Source organism: Mytilus trossulus, chromosome 2, assembly GCF_036588685.1.
Source record: "Mytilus trossulus isolate FHL-02 chromosome 2, PNRI_Mtr1.1.1.hap1, whole genome shotgun sequence".
NCBI classification, from domain to species: domain Eukaryota; kingdom Metazoa; phylum Mollusca; class Bivalvia; order Mytilida; family Mytilidae; genus Mytilus; species Mytilus trossulus.
In genome coordinates, this window is record NC_086374.1 from 26807167 (window position 1) to 26829498 (window position 22332).

Genomic DNA, 22332 nt, shown 5'->3' on the forward strand with positions numbered 1-22332 from the left:
CACCTGAAAGTCACATCCAAAAAATTATTCTAAAAAAGAACTTTAATAGTCACTGTCGACTTATTAAACACTGAAATGGTGGTCCTGGTCCTGTATTAATTGGAAAAAATTGAAACCAAATTAGGTTCTAAAATTATTGCACTTTAAACAAAATTATTGCACTTTAAACACATGAACACATTACCCTTTATGTATATCATATATATACCAAAAACTGAAAATAAATTTAACACATTTGATTTAACTCTCAGGTTCTAACATAAGTTCCAAGTTTGATATATTTGCCTCATCATTCTAGAACAAGTTTTTCAAAATATCCTATTTACTTTTGTGAAGTTATGTTGAACTATATAGTTCAGATGCTAATGAAATGACAAGGTCAGTATAAAATCGCTCTAAAATCACACAAACAGTATCCCCTTTGTAAGTGATACCACTTATAAAGACTTACATAACAGTCAAAGGGAAGTAATTCAATTACAAATTTAGTACACATACAGAAATGAACTGCAGTCAAAATGAGATTACATGTATTAACATGTAGAGCTAAACTCTCTTATAATATGCAAATATATTGAACATCATGAACTATTAGACATGCACTAGATCTTTTTTTTCGTTTAACATGAATTTTCTTGGATGCAAAACAAACATCTTAAAAATGTTTTGCCTATATAAAATGCACAATAGATTCTAAATAATCCTAATGTGGATATATATGTCTTTGAATGAAGAATAGGCAAAAAAGCAAATCTCTACACCATGGGCAAGCTATATACTACCTAACCACTGAATTACAGCTGAATAATGGAGTAACAGTTTGGAGTATCAACACCAAGAAGAAAGTAAAAATACAAATTCACCCAAACGTAAAAGTTCCATATCACCAAGGAGGGGAAAAGCATGTACAGCATCAATTAAACCTCATTTGTTGTAGATCTATGCCGGGAACAGTATATTATGTTCCTGATCTATGGTTTGTTTCTCTCAAGTGTTTTCATATTGTCAGTATTTGTCAGATACCATTGATTCATACCATACAACATAGGAATGGAAGATCAGTTCTTCTGATACCAAACTGATGTCCTATCTTCTACTCTGTCATTCAATTTAATTAGGTTATAACTATGTACAATTTGTAACTGAAAGGACCATGTTTCTATTAGAAACTCCTTTATAGGAAACACAGTGATAGGAAATGCTAAGGAACCAGGTATAGCAATATATTCACCCTAAGATAAGGAATCAAGACTTTAAATTAATCATTTTTGACCAGAGCATTGATAAACTATGTAACAGATAACCTAAATGTTTTATATGATATTTACTATGGACGTCCACAGAAACGGTCACAAAGGTTTTGGTCACTAAAAGCACATGCATCAATAAACTGTCATCCTGAGTACTGGAATCCCAAGACAGAAGTGATAAGGTGTAATTGTATGCACTATCTAGCCAGATACTTGTCCTTGTTAGAATTGTGCAGCAGTAGAATTTTTAATCTCATAACATAGTTCTTTCATATAAAGGATGGGGGAAACATGCAAATGTCAAACTGTATCTAGGAGCAATCAATGTTTGAGAAAATATTTTGAAAAGGCTATTTATTATACAAATTTTCCTGGTTTTAAACCCCTTGATACAGTCTGACAAAACAAAATAAATTTTATGAATGAATATGTGTATATACCTCCTATAGTAAGTCTGAGAACATTACCTGTATAAAACATTACAAGAATAAAGATTACATCAATTTACTAACATACAATGTATAATGAAAATACTCTTCAATTCTAAATGGCTATGAAATATATACTAGGGTAAATATACAATTTAATGTGAATATGGTCCAAGATTTTATCAGTATTTTTCACAACAAATTTTATACATGTAGAACTAAAACAAGTTATAACCAATACCCTTTACTATTAGAATGTAATAGATTCAAGATGGATGATAGAAACATTCTTCAGTGAACCCTACAATAATTTGAAATACTTTCAAACGATCAGTTAAAAGAATATTTGTGGTATAGAAACTTTAAATGGTATCCAGTTGTAATGAGCTTTATACAGCATCCTATCGATCTCTGACAACTGTTATTATATTTATATAGCTATGAATCAGGGGTTAAAGAAGGGGTAAACAATTTGTACAACATTGTACAAGATGTTTATAAAGTAAGAGAAAAAGGGCCACATAAGCTATGCAATTTCAGAAAATAGTACATAGAGATAGTAACACTGCACCTATTAAAAATGATGCACTTTTGATTTCAAGTATACTTAAAACATTGAGCATTAAAAATGAAAGCATTGCATTTGTTTGCATCTTGGAAAATAATTATTCCATTTTTTTAGCCCTTGTTACTTTTTATTTTAGTCATGGAGTCCAAATTGTATTTCAACTCGATACACAAATACAATTCCAGGAATTATGGAGGGAGGACCTGTACATTTTTCAAGTGGAGGCTAGTTGAAGCCTATTATTACTCACAGAAACCATAACAAAATGATTACCTACATGGTGCAATGCAGTAGTAGATGCAAAAAGGGTGGGGGGGGGGGGGGGTTTCCAGGGGTTTAAACCTTTTTTATTTTGACAATCAATACATCATTTCAATGGGGACATATAGTTGAAACCCCCTCTTTATCCTCGGTTGGGAGCCCCCTTTTAAAAATGGCTGGGTCCGCCCCTGGTGCAATGAGACCAACATGACACAACACCCATCATGTACCCAAAACAGAAATAAGGATTCTTCATACTTTTCTAAGTTATTTTTCTCTTTACAAATTAAAATGAGAATAAATTTGAGCATGTTCAAAGTTTGCAAAGTGATGGAAATCCGACACACAGACCACAATGTATCTTTCCAGTATATAAATAACCTGTATAAAACAGCCGAGTGGTTATAAAACATTCATTTATGTAAAATTCTTTTTCATGGTCAGTTGGTTCACAGTATACACAACAAATCATGTTCTTAGACTTCCTCTTATTCATGATTAACTAGTTTCAATACTCTCACATGAAATATTCTTCAGAAAACATCCCTGTTGGGGCACTCCTTGTAAGAAAAGCTTTAAAAACTGTTTATATGTTATTATTGATTGCTTCTTACATATATTCTATTTATAGAAATAATTTCAATAGATAGAAGAGAAAAAACAAATTTTCCATTATATCAAGCCTTATAAAAAGACCCAAAGTAATGCAAATTAAAGCCAACAAGTTTCCAAATTTTTAATGATGATGAATGATTAGATACATTCAGGGGTCTGACACAGGTGCAAAAATTCTATAACATTTCAGAACTACTTTAATTAACATTCCAGAACAAGAAGGTAAACTTATAACTTGCATCATATTGTTTACATGTTTTACTTCCTCAAAATGATGAAAAACCCCAATGTCATAATTAAGTCAGGTGGCAAATGATGATAATATTTAATTGTGTCAGACATAATCTTTTTCATTCTAACCTGTACTGCTACTAGATTCTCCTTCTAAACTCTTTCCAGAACTTCTTCTACGCCTCATTCTCACAGACTTAAGAGCACCCAGGATTAATCCTAATATATTTTGTATATTCCAAAGAAATTTTATTGCTGCACTATTAACCCTACAAGGTCAGCTTCAGTTTTACCCACAATTCACTTTGTTTACTGATGTCATTTCAATGTTATTTATAGAAATGGGGTTTTCCTTTACACTTTATACAAATGATAATATTGCTCCTCATGAGAGGGTCTATTATAACACTTATGATTTTAGAAGAATTGATACATCAATATCTTTTAAAATTTAATCTTGAACAATAAAGAATCTCAGATAATATTCTTTTCACTAAGATCTTGGTTTTCACACAGTTATAAGAATATTATTATAGGAGACAGTAATTGGATAATTTTCTCTCTCTCTTCAAGAAGCATATGCCATTGTATTTTAAAAATGACCATTTAACTAGTGTAGTTCTCTAAGGCTAACCACTGCATAACACCGTTTTTTTTTACATGTCACAAATCTTCAGTAAAAGAAAAGTTTGTCTGACAACTTCTTTAATTCTTGCAATACTCCCTTGAAAGCAGCTTCTGTTTAAACTTGTAAACATGGCTAGCATGGCCTTCTGATAGGGAAAAAAATTACAAGAAAAATATATATCCTTTTCATAACCTGTCTTTACCTAGGTTGATATTCTGTATTATCAGAGGCCACAGGTGGATACAAACCCCATCTAATTGAAAATTAAAAAAAAATATATATCATCTCTCCATACCCAAAACAACTAATTGGGGGTCAAATTATATGGAATCATATACTTCCATGGTTTGAGCTTAGATACATCACTGTAAGAAATATTGATAGGTAAATACAAATTTTTGGTATACTTACGAGGGCTGCCTGGTGGTGTAGCACTATCTGTACTGTTCTAAAATAGAAATTCATCAAGTTTAATTTCATCAAAACTGAATATAGTTTTGGTCTAATAAAAAGAAAGACAATGAATCAAAGGCATTGATAACTATAACTTCTAAAAATAAATATCATCGACATGTCACAGTAAAATTTAAAATCTAATTTCAAAATTGTAAAGTCTTTAAAATACATCTGTATCACAGCTTTTAGGTAAAGGGAGGTTATTGAATAAAGTCTAGCCTGTGCAGTTATAGATAACAAAGGAGGTTGGGGATATTGCTAAGATTTTTGGATAACCCTGACCATGAAAGATGTATATAACTTAATTGTACACCTAAGAATAATTTCATTATCAATGGTTTAAGAACTGGTATAAATAAAAGTTGCAATTCAGTTGAATGATTTTTTTCACAAACCCAATACAGAAACACTGCTTATAAACTCAGTAGATTGACGATGATCTAATGGTCAGGGCTTTAAAATGATTGACAAACTGAGATGTACGACAGTAAAATAACTTTATAGAAAATATATGGCATTGCATGTGCAGAACCCTCCTTTTAAAATCCTACATGGTAATACATACATCTGTACAGTGGGACTATGTCTTTTTATTAAAATTAAATGTAAATGAATATTGTGCTCTTTTGTTAAAAAAGTGTTCTCACATATACACAATCAAAGCAAAGTTTGTATGTTAGGTAAAGTTTTGGGTAAATGCACTCTTTAACAGTGAATGTGTGCATCACAAAAGGCTAATCTTGGTCACAAGGATATTCAGGGACAACATTTACCTGAAGAAGTGAGGCAACAAACTGAAAAATTATCAAAATTAAAATCGTAATACAGATTTGTGTAATAAAGTATTATTTGGTTATTTCAAGGCTTTGTCTTACCTGGGAACAGTATATTTAACTATAGTCAATATATATGTTCCTGGTCTTACAATACAAATCCTTGGTTATTTCTAATATACTTTCTTTGTTTGAATACCACTAGTATATGTAGTATGAAATCAGATGTTTTCAATAAAAAATGTTCTTATTTATGAGTCCATGTTTAGATAAAATTATAAAATGCCTTTATGGCAGGCTTGAATGAGTTATTATATTCAAATGTAAAATTGGGAAAGGAAATGGGGAATATGTCCAAAAAAAAACCTGACCACAGAGCAGCCTGCTTTTTCAATGTTTTATTTTTCCAAATCTTCATATGTAGCATTGTGTAAGTTTAATAAGATTTGGTTGATGCAAACGAAAGTTAAAAAATGGAACGGATGCACAAACGTATAGACGGACAAGGTTAAAACTTGGCAGGGGCATAATAAAATAATAATATCTATATATATAATGTCTTTACTAGGTTTAGTGTGACAATAATTTTTTGTTGAAGAAAACCACATTCATTCTAAGAAAGTCATTTGTAAGTAGACAAACATAATTTTACAGATCTGGACATCACACAGTAGATTGTAGAATGGTATCAGACTTATCAGGTTTTTTTCAGCATTTCTGCTCTAATCGGTTTCAGCAACAGACTTTATATTGCAGGTTTTTTTTCATGACAGCATGACACACTATGAGCCACCAAGACATTAGAAGTGTTTGTGTTTATATGATTACAGAAGGTTCAAACAAGGACGTATACGTCCTTGGTTCCAATAATATGTTTGCAATATTCCTCATTTTGCTTTATGGCTTTTTCAAACAAATAAATAAATTCATTGGCCTTATAAACTGAATTGCTTAGACTTATCAGATTTGTTTATTATTTTGTCCAAGCTAAGTTATCATTCAAATGTCAACCTAATATTGATTAATCCACCATGTACACAGTGATATATAACACCATAATATTTACTTTTTGATAAAGTCATCACATTGAATTAGTTTGGTTGTTGTTATCAAATACTTCATTATATTCATGCAAAATACATCTGCCTTTAAAACACAGAAGCAATTATGTTGAACAAAAATAAACTGTTTACATATCAACTCAGTCATTTAGTGGCCTTGGAAATAAAATGTGCTGTAAACATGCATGAATTTATTGTACTATAGGTTTTTAAACTTCCACCACAGTTTTATTTTCTGATCAAATTTTTGGTTGTTCTGCATTCAGGTTCATATCAGGGAAAGTTTCACAATGTACATTGTACAAGAATCTGCTACTTGCAACTTTGTCACACAAATCTTTTGATTTGTTCATTAATTCAACTGGTTTATGAAGATATTCTGCTAGTTTGACATTTTAATATATGTCTTTATATTTTATTGGAAATCTGACCATTACCATACACCATCAATCACAAAAAAATCTCTAAAAAAAATTAAAAATATTTAGTTTTTGCTAAATGGGAACAATTATCCAACATTTTTCTGCAATGGAGCTTCCTAAACATGACACCCTTTCCTCTGACATATTGAAAACTATCTCCTTACCTGTTTTGTCAGCATCTTCCTTGGGGACTTGGCTTTGGAATCTGAATTTGACCTAGGTCTAAACCGTGACATAAAACTATCACGAGGGTCATTCCCTGAGAGATGACGTTGTTTGACATTGTTTGTAGGTGATAATAATTGTTTTTCTAATATTTGTCCCATAGGAGTATTTGGTGCTGTTTTATCCATTTGCATATTAGTCAAAGCATCGCGTAAAGTTGATTCATCCATAGACTCATCCATTTTAACTGTTGGTATCACCTTTTTCCCTGGTTTTTTAATTCCTGAAAGATCAGATTTTGCACGAGGTCTGAATGAATCTAAAAAATTTTGCACTTTTGATGTACTTGGAGCAGTGTCTTTAGCATTTGAATCACCTGAATGTTTTCGCTGTCTATCCTTTTTTCTAGAAAACAGTCCTCGTAATCCTGTTGACCCTGATCTTGGTCTAAAATCTCCATCCGCCAAGTCATTGCTTGGTGTCATTTCTTTCACACCTGTATCCATCAAAGGTACAGCAAACGCACTGAGGTCCTGCAAGGAAAAATCATTCAATGGTCAGTCTTATCCTTGATAGTACAATGTATATGATAAATATTGAGTGTTGTACAGTGTGCATATTTCCCCCCAAGTGTTACACCTCTTAGTTTCATTAATTTAAAGAGAATTAATTACAAAATCATGCTACATTATGGTCAGGTATGAGTTATAAATGTCTCATTGACATCATCATTATGAGCATTAAATAATAAACCACTGTTAAATAATTACATAAAAGAAACCTAACAAAAAGGTCTCGATTATAAACATTTATCAGTGGTTAAAATTTAAAAAATACTAAAAAAACATAGAATGCAAATAAGTCACAACGAAGGTAAGTAAGTCTATAATAGAAAACTCTTTCACAAAGTAGTTTCAAATGAACATGCCAACTTATCCTTTGATACACCTACATCATACTTCCAGAAACTGTCAAATTACAATGATCTGTTTTAAAAATCAATTATCAATAAGTGTCTGGCATATGAGTTTGTTCACTTCTAAGGTGGCACACAACACCATGGCCAAAAAAGAAGAATAGGCCAAGACAACAGTCTACAAAACATGGAGAACTAAAGACAAGTCTAGTGAAGTCTTGCATGATTACAACTTTTATTGTGTAGATATTGCAGTTTGTTTTGTGTTCTTTTTAAGAGTACAGTGGTAGGACCATAGATTCTTGCTTCCAATTAGCTGTGGTAGAACATTAACAGATAATGACCTTAACATTAGTTCATCTCTTTTTTTGGGGCAAAAGGGTTGTATGGGAAAAGGGGGAATGAGGGTCTTTCCATTGATACGACTTAATTACTGATGGATTAGTATGAAGAAAATATTGCAGCTAAGAGTAAGAACAGAACAAATATAAGATAAAAATCATTCCAATACATGTTTACATCTGCATGACAAGAAAATTCTTTCAATATATTTTTTTTACTTATTTTTCTAATTATACAGTCTATGGTGACATTTATCATTATAAATATGTTTGTAAGTATTTATAGACTATCATATGATTTTTCTACGCCCTGCTCACTTAATGAGGTTAATTATATATGGGAGCTATGGAGTGCCTATCAGTACACCTAGCTATGCTATATTCATAATATCAAATTATGATTAACATGTCAAAATCTATTGATTATGAGTAAAATAAATATTTATTATTTCCTTTTTTACTACAAACCATTCATCAACTATGTTATTTTTCACCCAGCAAAGTCATTTACTATCAATCATTATTATTGCATATTCTAATTGGTGAAAAAAAACCATAAGAAAAGTCAGTAACAGTTAATTCTCACCTCATTTTGTGAAAGTTGACAAGGAAAACATTTTCCAAAACAATAATTATAAATATTCTTCATCATAACACATTTCATGTAAATGTTGGAATATTAAAACAACTTCCCCTAGCTATGGGACATTTGTAGTATTACACAGAATTACAGATATGAGTTGTGTACTGCAAGTAACTGACGCCAAATAAATATATAAATATACCTGTACATATGTATGTATCTAGACCAAATGACCTCATTCCACCTTTAATTTGTGTACAAGTAATTGATGAATGTACAACAAACATTTATATTGGACACAATAATATAAATAAAACAGAATGACCCATCCAAATAATTCTGCTTTCTCAAAGATATTAAACTGAGATAATACTTAAGTTGTCTCCCTTATACCTGTTTAAATAACCACATTTTTTTTCATGACAATCCCTTTATCAAAGCAAACAATTTTTTTTTTAAATAAAGCTAAAAACAGATTATGTAATCCAAAAATCCAACTATAGCTGTGTCTGTCAAATGTTATGTGTTAATTCAAATGATTTTATAGCAATTTAATATTTACCACAGAATGGAAGAACAGTTAGCTGTACAAACATACCATCAAATCATTGACGTCATGATCAGAGTCAAAAATGTGTTATAAACAGGTTTTTAAGCTCTGCTATACAATAAAAGGTTATGCATGAACTTTGTGAACATTCCAAAGAATATTTTACACAAGGTTGCTCAAGACAATATTCATCAATTCTAATAAAATAACCTTCTTCAAAGGAATGATCAAGGACAATCTGGTTTATAAGATCACAGATCTTGCTATTGGTGTCAAGACGAAAAGGTCAAGGGTATAGCATACTACCAGTATGAGACAGATAAAAGATAAACCTAACCAACCACCTTGATTTAAACAAGAGTACACACACTGAAATGTCTGGCCTTCCTTACTAATCATTAATATTATGTTGATACTCTTAAATATAAAGCTTTATTCATGTTTTTACGACTGTCACATAAACTTAACATTAACCAAGAAAAATAACCATTGATCAACCATGAAAATGAGGTCAAGGTGAGATGAACCAGGCCAGGCAGACATGTACAGCTATCAATGCTTCCATACAACAAATATAGTTGACCTATTGCTTATGGTTTAAAAAAAATAGACCAAAACACAAAAACTTAACACTGAGCAATGAACCGTGAAAACCAGGTCATGGTCAAATACAACCTGCACGACTGACAAATAGATCATAAAATATTTTCATACACCAAATGTAGTTGACCTATGACATATAGTATTAGACAAAAAGACCAAAAACTCAAAAACTTAACTTTCACCACTGAACCATGAAAATGAGGTCAAGGTCAGATGACATCTGCCCGCTAGACATGTACACCTTATAATCATTCAATACAACAAATATAGTAAACCTATTGCATGACGTATGAGAAAAACAGACCAAAACACACAAACTTTACTATAACCACTGAACCATGAAAATGAGGTCAAGGTCGGATGACACCTGCCAGTTGGACACCTTACAGTCCTTCCATACACCGAATATACTAGACCTATTGCTTATAGTATCTGAGATATGGAATTGACTACCAAAACTTAACCTTGATCACTGATCCATGAAATGAGGTCGAGGTCAAGTGAAAACTGTCTGATGGGCATGAGGACCTTGCAAGGCAGCACATATCAAATATAATTATCCTATTACTTATAGTAAGAGATATATCAACATAACAAAAAATCTGGACTTTTTTTTCAAGTGGTCACTGAACCATGAAAATGAGGTCCATGGCAATGGACATGTGACTGACGGAAACTTTGTAATATGTGGCATCTATAAACAAAGTATGAAGCATCCAGGTATTCCACCTTCTAAAATATATAGCTTTTAAGAAGTGAGCTGACACCGTCGCCCCCGTAGCACTATTCCTATGTCAAGCTTTCTGCAACAAAAGTTGCAGGCTCGACAAAAACCAACTCATACGTAGTATGTACTTATGAACACTAACAATCGGATTTAATTGAGATGTGTTTCTTTTTTCTTTTCTGATTACTGTCTACTATGTAAAAAGAAATAGCCGGTTTTGTTCATGCAATTTCATGGGACAAATCAAGATATATTTAAATATTAAATATCATTGACCTATTAAATCACAAATTTTACTATCAAAACAAAGAAAAATATTCACAGACCAAGACTGTGGGGGCAGGGCCAAATAATTTCCCTGGAAATGAGATACACCAATGCAAAAACAGCTGCACACCAAATATAATAGACCTCCAACTACTGGTACCCTTAAATTACCTACGGTTATCACAAACAAATTGTCCACACACCACAACTGCTGCTGAAAACAGCAGCTAGTCTTATTTGTTGGGGGCAAAACAGAAACCATGCCAAAGTGTTTCCATGAATGTTAATGTAAATTGCTTGTTGCAGCTGTCTTTATAATACCCAGTTAAAAAGATCTAAGACTCAGGTATGATAAAGTGAGAAAACTGCTAAGTATAGCTGTAAAAACATGTCAATTATATTATACTTGTAACAACAAGATTGATTTATGAGTCGTAATTGGCTTTGAACTAGTTTTCAGTAACTGCGAGTACTCTTATATTGGCTTGGCGCTTTGTGACTGTTAGTCAATTCAGGAGCCTGTATTATTCAGTGGTTGTTGTTGTATGATGGTTCATGTCCGTCATATTTGTGCTTTTCAACTTAAACTCTTAAGTTGTCTCGTTGGGTATTTCAAATTTTTAATGTCAGAGCCTTTTATGGCTCACTCACTATAGAATAATGGATTTTTCTCATTTTTGAGGGTGACCTTTAATTGCTTACAATTATGCTGTTTAAACTTCAGTGAATATATTTGCCTCATTGGCAATCATACCATATCTTCTAATTTTTATATTGTCACTTAAGAGGTTTTTATAAATAAGACATGCTTCTAAATAAAGGCTCTCGGTCACCTCAACCACACCAACATCTTTCTTTCCTTCGTAAATTCTAAATTTTCTACCTTACCTTCCCTTCCTCAATAGGGTCCCTTTCATTTACATCAGACATCCAGATTTTTTCTTGCTGTGCTTTGAGACAATACACATACAATCCAGACATTTCACACCTCACAACAACTTGAAACCTTCATGGAACACCATGCTAATCTAGGTCTCATACTACATGTATTTATTCAATTGATCTTCATCAGTTATTAGCAATAAAGATAATCCAGGTAGCATTTCCCACTGATTAAATTTGCACAAAAAGTTCCCTTAGGATGTCAATAAAAGTATGCTATTTCCATGCTAATTAACCAATGTTTTTCACCTTTACTTTACCTACACAAAAGTTCCAATGACATTGTTGTAAGTCATTTGTCATCAAACAATGTTTGTCTGTGAAAAATGAAGTCACACCTACTCTATAAAAAATAACGAAAATAAAGGCTTCATCAGATTTAGTCCAAATCTAAATTTAAGGCAAACTGAATATTATTTTTATCATCTTAAAAACTTATTCCAAAACACAAACCCATATCATTATGGTCAGATGTCAGAATAACAAATCACAGCCTATTATAACGGTTTGATATGCATGCCTAACATACTGATTCCGTTTGTTGTTTTTATCCAATAAGACATTATTTAACAAAAAAACACAATCACAATTGTTTTCCATCACAAAAGACACCATTATCCTGTATGCAATCAGTATTCTTCATAACAAATCATTTATCACAAAAAACTTTCCTTGAAATTCCTCAATTACAAGTAATTTTCGTGTCCATTCTTTTTACCTTCATGTTACATGTATGTCATCAAAAAGGTGTACGACCAGTAACAGGTGATGGGTAATAAAACAAAGGTAAGAATTTATTACCTTAATTAATTATCCTTTCAGGTAAATAAATTTAACATTGATAAATCCTAGAAAATTGCTGATATTTCATTACCTTTGTATACAGAAAGTTCAGAAGTTACTAATAATGTTTGTAAAGATTCAGGTATTATAAACAATGCATTAAAAAAATTACTTAACTGCCAATGAAATTTGTAGGAGTGTCTTGGCCAATGAGATTTTTTTGGCAATATGAGAATAAATGATACTGTTTATTCACTTATGGTTCATTTGTATCTATTGAAGCACAAAATCAAGTCATATTCCACTGATGCTCCAGAATACATCTCAGAACAACTTTTAAAAGAGTTTTAAGCAAAACAAAAAAATTAAATGTTCACTTAAAATCTGGTATATATTCCTTTTCCTGCATGATCAATCCGTCTTTCAAATTAAATATTATATTGTTTTTGTCTTCAGAATGAAACCATTAAATATTATATTGTTTCTGTCTTCAGAATAAAGCTGAGTCATTAAACTTCATGAATTATACACAGATATTATCCTCAACAAAACTGGCTTAGTCATTTGTCATGCAACCAATAAAGAAATATTCTGAAGAGATTCTATAACCTTTATCTTCTACATGGATTTTGGGAGTTTGTATGTCGATATATCTATTGCAACAAGGGAACTGTAGCAATAGGACTGTAATCCCTTGCACTGTAATTGTTTATGAAATTCAGGTGTACAGAAGCCACTAAAGTAAGGTGTTTTTTTCTGATTTTTACATGAATCTATACACAATGGTATGTACCTGAGCAGACTTACTTTTTGAAGTTGATTGATTGAGCCAATACATAAAATCCTCCAGGTTGCCCATATTGTTAAGAATATTTCATCACCAGGCACTTAAATCAACAGTATAATTACCCAAACAATTACCAACATATATAAACAGGATGAAAGAAGTCTAATTATAACTCCATTTATTTGCTTCAAAGCCATAAAAAATAAACTCAGGTCATCAAAACATTCAAACCATTCAGATAATGTAAGAATCTTATCTTTAAAATGTCCATTACATCTTATCAGGAAAATAATACCATAAAAAAGTTGTTAGATGACCAGCTAGGTGAGGTAAACAGACCAGACTAATTATAATAGCAAAGCCAATATATCTCAACAATCTAAGCATGAGCAATGTACATTTTAGAACCTTATCCAGTTTTAATCTGCTTACTGTGAAAGTACTTTAATTCGTGGGTATCAATTTTCGTGGTTTGAGCAATATTTACATGTTCGTGGGGTTTTAAATTCGTGGATTTTAGTTTTCTAAAGAAAAAAATTGAAAAATTAATGCCTTTAGAAAACGAAGGTTACAAATAGTCTGGATTGAAGGAAATTGCATGGTTAACATTGACCTTTGTAAATCCTAGTGACAACACTAATTAACCCAAGATAACGTGATCAACAGATTAAGGACCATCAAAGGTGTTAATTAGGCCATAAACATGTGACCTATAAAAGAGATCAGTATCATTAACGTATCTTGAATTGTCAAATAATTATTATCAAAATCAAGCCCAGCATGAAACTATTATTTTCGATATGAACGAGAACTATGAGGATATAAAATGAACACTTTATCATACTAGCATATCAATACCAGAAATCTGACTTTCATCGAAAACATTTTTTTTTTTATGAGAATTAAAAGATCAAAAGTTGTACAGTTTAGGTTATTAAAGATTAAATGGGTATAATCCTGCATGCAGTTGTAGTTCTGTGACTGCTATTAACGTATTCTCAGATTCGAGGTTATTCAATATATTCTCAAGATCATATCAGTAGTCAAACCTTCATGGGGATCTTTCCATGTCTTGATTTGGACAATGGTTGTTTTATTTCATTGGACACTTAAATTTGTGGATAAAGTCATCCACGAAAACCATGAAAATTGGTACCCCACGAATAAAAGTACTTTCACAGTATTATCACCTGATGCCCACTAAGAAGCAATCTTATAACCAGTTACTATCCATATGATGTATATCTCTGACCAATTCCACAATGACCAGGCTTCAGAAAGTAACACTATTTGTGTAAGGTTGGAACAGCATGATAAACTTATATCTAATATGCTAGGATCAGATAAGGAAAGACAGCTACTGTGATTTGTTCTTTGTTTAATATCAGTTCAAGGCTGATAGCTTAATGTTGGCAAACATATTAGTCTATTTGTAACAATTCTTAGACAACAAATAATAATTGTAAAAGTGTCAACATCCTATAGTTTTCAGTTCACTTAATAGGGAGGCAAAATCTTCCACTTTGCAATTCAAATTATCCTATGAAATAAAATATCAAAGAAAATTAAGTGAAATAAGACAAAATAACAATGTTTAAGCCACTAAAATTTTTCCTCAGAGGGAAAACTCATACTTCAGAGGTTTGAAGACTTAACACCTAATAACTGTAGAAGTATTGCTCAAAATTTAAAATGAGTGGTTTAGTTATTGAAATGGTCCTCATGTCACATTTTCTCATTGGTAAAAACATTGCATGTATTTCTCAATTAACAGGTTGGAACTATCAACACACCAGATGACACTAATCAATGTTCAATATATAACAGACATTTTATATCTGCATACAGATTAATCATTTATGAATTTTCTTCATTTTCATTTTCAACAAAAGAGACCTTAATTAGAGGTAAATCTAAGGTAACACTGACAGTGATAAAGTACATCTGTAAACCATGCATAAGATCAGTGTTGTCATGTTAAGGGCATACGATACAGTTACAGGGAAGGTAATGACATTGCTAACGTAATTTGTTATTTTCGCGACGTCAAACTGTGACATATCGGGAAAAGATGCATTTTTCGACTGATTTTTATCATTCAAACTGATTTAATTTGAAAATGAGTTAATGGACCCCTATTTTTCAAAACGGCATTTTGTTTCATTTTGCAGGGAGATTATGTGACCCAAAATTTAAAAAGCTGTAAATAGAGGATTTTTTTTAATTTTGATAAACATGCAGTAAAAAATGACGTTTTTTCCTCAATTCATGAACATTTGATAAATATGAGTTATTTCTGAATAAAAAATTGCATATTTTTTAGGATATTTATAAAATACAGAAATTACCGATTATTTAACAAAAAACAAATTGTGTTTATCTTTTATAACAAAAAAGTTATGTCTTTCTTTCGAAAAAGAAATTACGGCCACAAATCTGAATTTCGAGCAAATATACAAAATTTCGACCTCATTTTACTCAAAAAGTAGCACATGAAGGTATATTTTTTATTACATATTTGATTTAATCAGGTAAAAAATAGCCTATATGCAAATTTTCATGAACTTGTAAATACAGGATCAACCAGATGCTCCGCAGGGCGTAGCTTTATACGACCGCAGAGGTTGAACCCTGAACGGTTGGGGCAAGTATGGACACAACATTCAAGCTGGATTCAGCTCTAAATTTGGATTGTGATTAAATAGTTGACACAGCATAGGTTTCTGACACAGAATGAATGTGTTCTAATGAACTTAAAATTTTTGTTTTCTCTTAGAGCAATTCACTATGCTGTTCAATATTAATCCTCTCAAAATAATGTTTGAAGAAATTTTCTTTTTATTTATGAAATTTCAAATGAGAAAAATTGAACCCAATTTTTTAATCACATCCCACTTTCCCTTATTCCAAAACTAATTTCAATTAAAATATTCTAATGGAGTTTGCAACAATTACTACTCATTTAAATACATCATAAAATATTAAGATGTAAAAAAACTGCTTGTTATCACTGAATAGTAAAGATTATTTAAATTTATCAGTTGGTAGTAAAAAGTTAATATACATTGTATATTGTATATAACAAAGATTTAAGTTGATTCTGGACAAAGAAAGATAACTCCAATTAAAAAAAATTCTTGCAGATATTTCTTGCTTACTATACTGGACAAAGAAAGATAACTCTTAATTAAAAAAAAATTTGCTATTTCACAATATTGTGAAATTAGATATTTCTTGCCATTGCACAATACTGTGCAATTGAAAAGACTTGCTATTGCACAATACTTAATATAATAATTTTAGATCCTAATTTGGACCAACTTGAAAACTGGGCCCATAATAAAAAATCTAAGTACATGTTTAGATTCAGCATATCAAAGAGGCCCAAGAATTTAATTTTTGTTAAAATCAAACTTAGTTTAATTTTGGACCCTTTGCACTTTAATTTAGACCAATTTTAAAACTGGACCAAAAATTAAGAATCTACATACACAGTTAGATTTGGCATATCAAAGAACCCCAATTATTCAATTTTTGATGAAATCAAACAATGTTTAATTTTGGACCTCAATTTGGGCCAACTTGAAAACTGGGCCAATAATCAAAAATCTAAGTACATTTTTAGATTCAGCATATCAAAGAACCCAAAGGTTTCAATTTTTGTTAAAATCAAACTAAGTTTAATTTTGGACCCTTTGGACCTTAATGTAGACCAATTTGAAAACGGGACCAAAAATTAAGAATCTACATACACAGTTAGATTCGGCATATTAAAGAACCCCAATTATTCAATTTTGATGAAATCAAACAAAATTTAATTTTGGACCCTTTGGGCCCCTTTTTCCTTAACTGTTGGGACCAAAACTCCCAAAATCAATACCAACCTTCCTTTAATAGTCTTAAACCTTGTGTTTAAATTTCATAGATTTCTATTTACTTATACTAAAGCTATGGTGCGAAAACCAAGAAAAATGCTTATTTGGGTCCCTTTTTGGCCCCTAATTCCTAAACTGTTGGGACCGAAACTCCCAAAATCAATACCAACCTTCCTTTTGTGGTCATAAACATTGTGTTTAAATTTCATTGATTTCTATTTACTTTAACTAAAGTTATTGTGCGAAAACCAAGAATAATGCTTATTTGGGCCCTTTTTTGGCCCCTAATTCCTAAACTGTTGAAATCTAAACTCCCAAAATCAATCCCAACCTTTCTTTTGTGGTCATAAACCTTGTGTCAAAATTTCATAGATTTCTATTAACTTAAACTAAAGTTATAGTGCGAAAACCAAGAAAATGCTTATTTGGGCCCTTTTTGGCCCCTAATTCCTAAAATGTTGGGACCAAAACTCCCAAAATCAATACCAGCCTTTCTTTTATGGTCATAAACCTTGTGTTAACATTTCATAGATTTCTATTCACTTTTACTAAAGTTAGAGTGCGAAAACTAAAAGTATTCGGACGACGACGACGACGCCAACGTGATAGCAATATACGACGAAAATTTTTTCAAAATTTGCGGTCGTATAAAAATGTATCGTATGCCCTTAAATACTTGTCATCTTAGAAAAGACTGGCAAATACCAAGAAGGACATTCTCTTGAAATTGAGCAACTGTCCCTGTCTCTAAACAGTTGTAAGTAATCATGTAAGGGCTATTCCAGAAAAAAATGACTAAAATTTTGGAATGGGTGAAGCTGACAGTAGGAGAGTGACTATTGCAGGATATGCAATACACAGATAATCTTTTGTCCTTTTAGAAAAAAAAACCCAGAAATTTAGTTTAACTGGCCTCAAATTAATTTCAAGTGAAAGAAGAAGAAATCGATATCAATCACTCCCCGAGAGTAATAAACACATTAATTAATTATAATATTTTTAACATGTGATCTGCAAAGATATAAATGACTGTCATTAAATTTGACCTAAATATTTGTAATAATACAAAAATTGGGTCAAATTGTTTAGATTATTAAATAATTGGACAGATTTGCAGAAAAAAATCAAATTGGACAGATAAATTTGCTAGGAAACAGTTTATTTCAGGTTCAATATCAACAACATCTATCAAATAAAAATGAAAAATTAAAGTAACTTTCATACTGGTGTGCCTTTATACTAACTCGTCACTGTAGACATAAGTAATCATGTGCACAGTCTTAATCTGCACACTAAAGTTACCACAATGAAAAAGAACTATACATTTCTCAGTACATGTATTTAAGTTACTCAGAGTAGGTAAAAATATCTTGAATTATCTCCCTTTGACCAATTTTGTCCCATAGAAATATATGATTTTGATATGATTTTTGGTGTTTTAACGCCACTTTTAAGCATCATTTTTGAGCTATTGTGGAGGCCAATTTTTATTGATGGAGGAAGCAGAAGTACCTGGAGAGATATATGTACTATGCAAATACCCATATGGTCTGAGTCAGACTACATTAGTATCATTTTAATGTATTTAGCAAATCTGAAATTGGCATGTGACACAAACTGAGAGGTAAACAAATAAACACCCTACTATGGAACCTTTACCATTTCGAAACCTTGAATCATGGTGGGTAACATATTTTTTTACCAATCTGCATAGAAATAATTATGACATGAATATTTGTAAATTAGAGGACTATAAATCTTTGGCTACGAACCATCTATACCACTTGGGAATATTGGCACTGTTTTACAATGTACCTAACTTGACAGACAAAGGTGTGCAATGATTTGCAGTGTTTGATAAAAAGGTGGGTGCATGCAAGTTACCTTAGAAAATCTGCATGGATTTTAAATCTATATCATCCTGGGATGTATCAATAAATTACTTGAAGCATTGGAATTATGATTTTTTTCATTATTTTGTCAGATTATAGCTCTAAGAATACAATAAGGCCTCAAGGTACTTAATTTGGCCATATTCAAGTAGAACATTACTGCTGAACAGAAAAAAATCAAATAAAGTTGCTAATAATATCTATGAGCTAAGAATGAATTTTGTGCAGATAAATAGACTCAAACCAAACAACACAAAATGAGAATTGTTGGACAAGATAATGAGACAGGACCTCATCAATACAATGGTTGATAGGTGTTTGCTATATGCAAACCAAGGGTAAGGGCTATAACACACCTAGTCCAAAGAATACAGTGACTTATAAATGTTTGCTCTATGTACACTTAAGGTAAAGGCTTTATCACACCAAAACCAAACACTTCAATGATTGGTAGATGTTTGCTCTAATCTTTTTAAACTAATGGAAAAGACACAATCAATTTCTATAAAAGACAAATGATATAACTTTTAGGCACTCAGGAAAATGATATTTCATTGAAATCACAAAGAATACAAACTAAACAACTTTAAAAGTGCATCAATTTAATTTCAACCCTCATGTTATTTCAATATGAATTAAAAGAAACATGATATTTTCTCTTCCATACTGAAAGAAGCAAATACACAAAATTTGCTATTTCTGTACAAGTTTCAACCCAATCAACACCAATGTCATTCATGATGGTAAATCTCAGTAGCCACAGCAGTCTACTGATGCACAGAGGCTCAACACCACAATTACTAGCTGTTTTGTTATTCTTCTAGCACTATCTAAATAACTCATTACCTTCAAAAACAATTTTATGGATATAAACATTTTCTCTAGCTACAATGCAATTCAACCTTGACCTCTACAGTAAACATGTTTTCTTTGACAAAGAAAATTAAGGAAGGAATTTTATGCATTCTATATTAAGTAAATTGAAACTTCAAATTTAGAAAAAAAATCATTGACTTATTTACACCAAAAAAAGGAAGGCTAAATTAATCATTAATTGTAAACAAAATCCAATAAATTCTATGTTGGATTTCCTATATCTGACAAAAGTACATTTCCATTACTATTTTTAGCATCTTACCTTATGACCCAGCAATATCTATAATCAACAAAAACATTTACATATTGAGACAGAAATAAGTGCCAACAGATCAACAGATTTTTAAGACAGACCATCATTAACAAGGGATTTTAATTGTTTGGGTTATAAACACTTTTGACTCATTGCTCTGATTCCATCTGAGTTCATAAAGTTCAGAAAAGAATACATGATTGTGGACATTTTAAAAGAAGAAGATGTGGTATGCTTCGTAATTGAGACAACTATCAATTCTGTTGATTAATGAAACTATCATGACTATAGTTCAACATATGGCCTTCAAGAATGAACTTTAACTTTACTATAAAAGGCCTTGACATGACAAAATTGTGAAACAAGAGTGCACACACTGAAATATTTCGCCTTCTTTACTAATCATTGATATTATGTTGATAGTCCTAAGTATAAAGCTTTATTAAAAACTGTCACATAAACTTAACATTAACCAAGATAACTGCACAAAGAGCAATGAACCATGAAAATGAGGTCAAGGTCAGATGACCCATGCCAGGCAGACGTGTTCAGCTAACAATGCTTCCATACAACAAATATAGTTACTTATAGTTTAAGAAAAATAGACCAAAACACAAAAACTAAACACTGAGCAATGAACCGTGAAAATGAGGTCAAGGTCAGATGACATTTGCCCGCTAGACATGTACACCTTACAATCATTCCATACAACACATATAGTGGACCTATTGCATAAATAAAGTATGAGAAAAACAGACCAAAACACAAAAACTTAACTATAACCACTGAACCATGAAAATGAGGTCACGGTCAGATGACACCTGCCAGTTGGACATGTACACCTTACAGTCCTTCCATACACTGAATATACTAGACCTATTGCTTATAGTATCTGAGATATGGACTTGACCACCAAAACTTAACCTTGTTCACTGATCCATGAAATGAGGTCCAGGTCAAGTGAAAACTGTCTGACGGGCATGAGGACCTTGCAAGGTACGCACATACCAAATATAATTATCCTATTACTTATAATAAGAGAGAATTCAACATTACAAAAAATCTGAACTTTTTTTTCAAGTGGTCATTGAACCATGAATATGAGGTCAAGGAAATTTAACATGTCACTGACAGAAACTTTGTAACATGAGGCATCTATATACAAAGAATGAAGTATCCAGGTCTTCCACCTTCTAAAACATAAAGCTTTTAGAAAGTTAGCAAATGCCGCCGCCGTAGCCGCCACCGGATCACTATCCCTATGTCGAGCTTTCTGCAACAAAAGTTGCAGGCTCGACAAAAATGCAAATGAAATAACAAACTGACACAACAATAAACAAAAAACAAATATGGCAAACAGCAACTAATGACAACCTCTGAATTACAGGCTTATACAGGGACATGAATGTAGCAGCTCAATCATCTCCCTAATCTGAGTGGGACAGTGGTGGTGTAATGGTACAACATAAGAACAAAATGTCAAAATCAGTTAGAAACTGCTTGACTCTTCAGATTAGCATGTAGCACAAAAAACAACTATCATTAAGACAAAATTAAAGTATTTAGAGTGTTTGCAGTTAATGAAAATTGTTATTGTAAAATCCAGAATGTGCTATCCTGTTTTGAATATATTTTCTACAGGTACAGCAAAACTTCATTATTCTAGAGTAATAACATAGTTGGACACAACACTCAAGCTTGATACAGCTCTGAATTTGGCTTGTGATTAAATATTTGAAAACTGGGCCAAAAATATCTAAAAACATTGTCAGAACCAGAATGGCAAAGAACCACAAGAATTCAATTTTTTTTGAGATCAAACACAGTTTAATTTTAAACCCTTGAACCATAATGTAGACCAAATTGAAAATGGGGCCCAAAATCAAAAATCTATATTCATGGTAAGCTTCAGCATTTATCAGAACCCCACTACTTCAATTTATGATGCAACCAAACACAAAGGTTTCATTTTGGACCCCAAGAACCCAAAGTGGACCAATTCAATGAAGGAGTCCAAAATCCAAAATCTAATTACACTTAACTCAGATTTCAGCATACAAAGAACCTGACAATTTGATT

The 22332-nt window shown here is 31.7% G+C and overlaps 1 protein-coding gene across 12 annotated transcripts in view; it reads right to left on the reverse strand.

The window, feature by feature from the left end:
* LOC134706871 (5'-AMP-activated protein kinase subunit gamma-1-like) overlaps positions 1-22332 on the reverse strand; it is a 170114-nt gene that overhangs the window by 40235 nt on the left and 107547 nt on the right. For 10 of the 12 annotated variants that reach the window (XM_063566201.1, XM_063566196.1, XM_063566193.1 and 7 more), the window contains 2 exons: positions 6858-7391; positions 4393-4429 (listed from right to left, as the gene is read on the reverse strand). In XM_063566201.1, coding sequence (XP_063422271.1) covers positions 4393-4429; positions 6858-7391 — 571 coding nt within the window. Of the gene's footprint in view, positions 1-4392; positions 4430-6857; positions 7392-8701; positions 8780-11733; positions 11900-22332 lie in introns of those variants that run through there. The other 2 variants (XM_063566197.1, XM_063566198.1) reach the window with 2 other exon arrangements.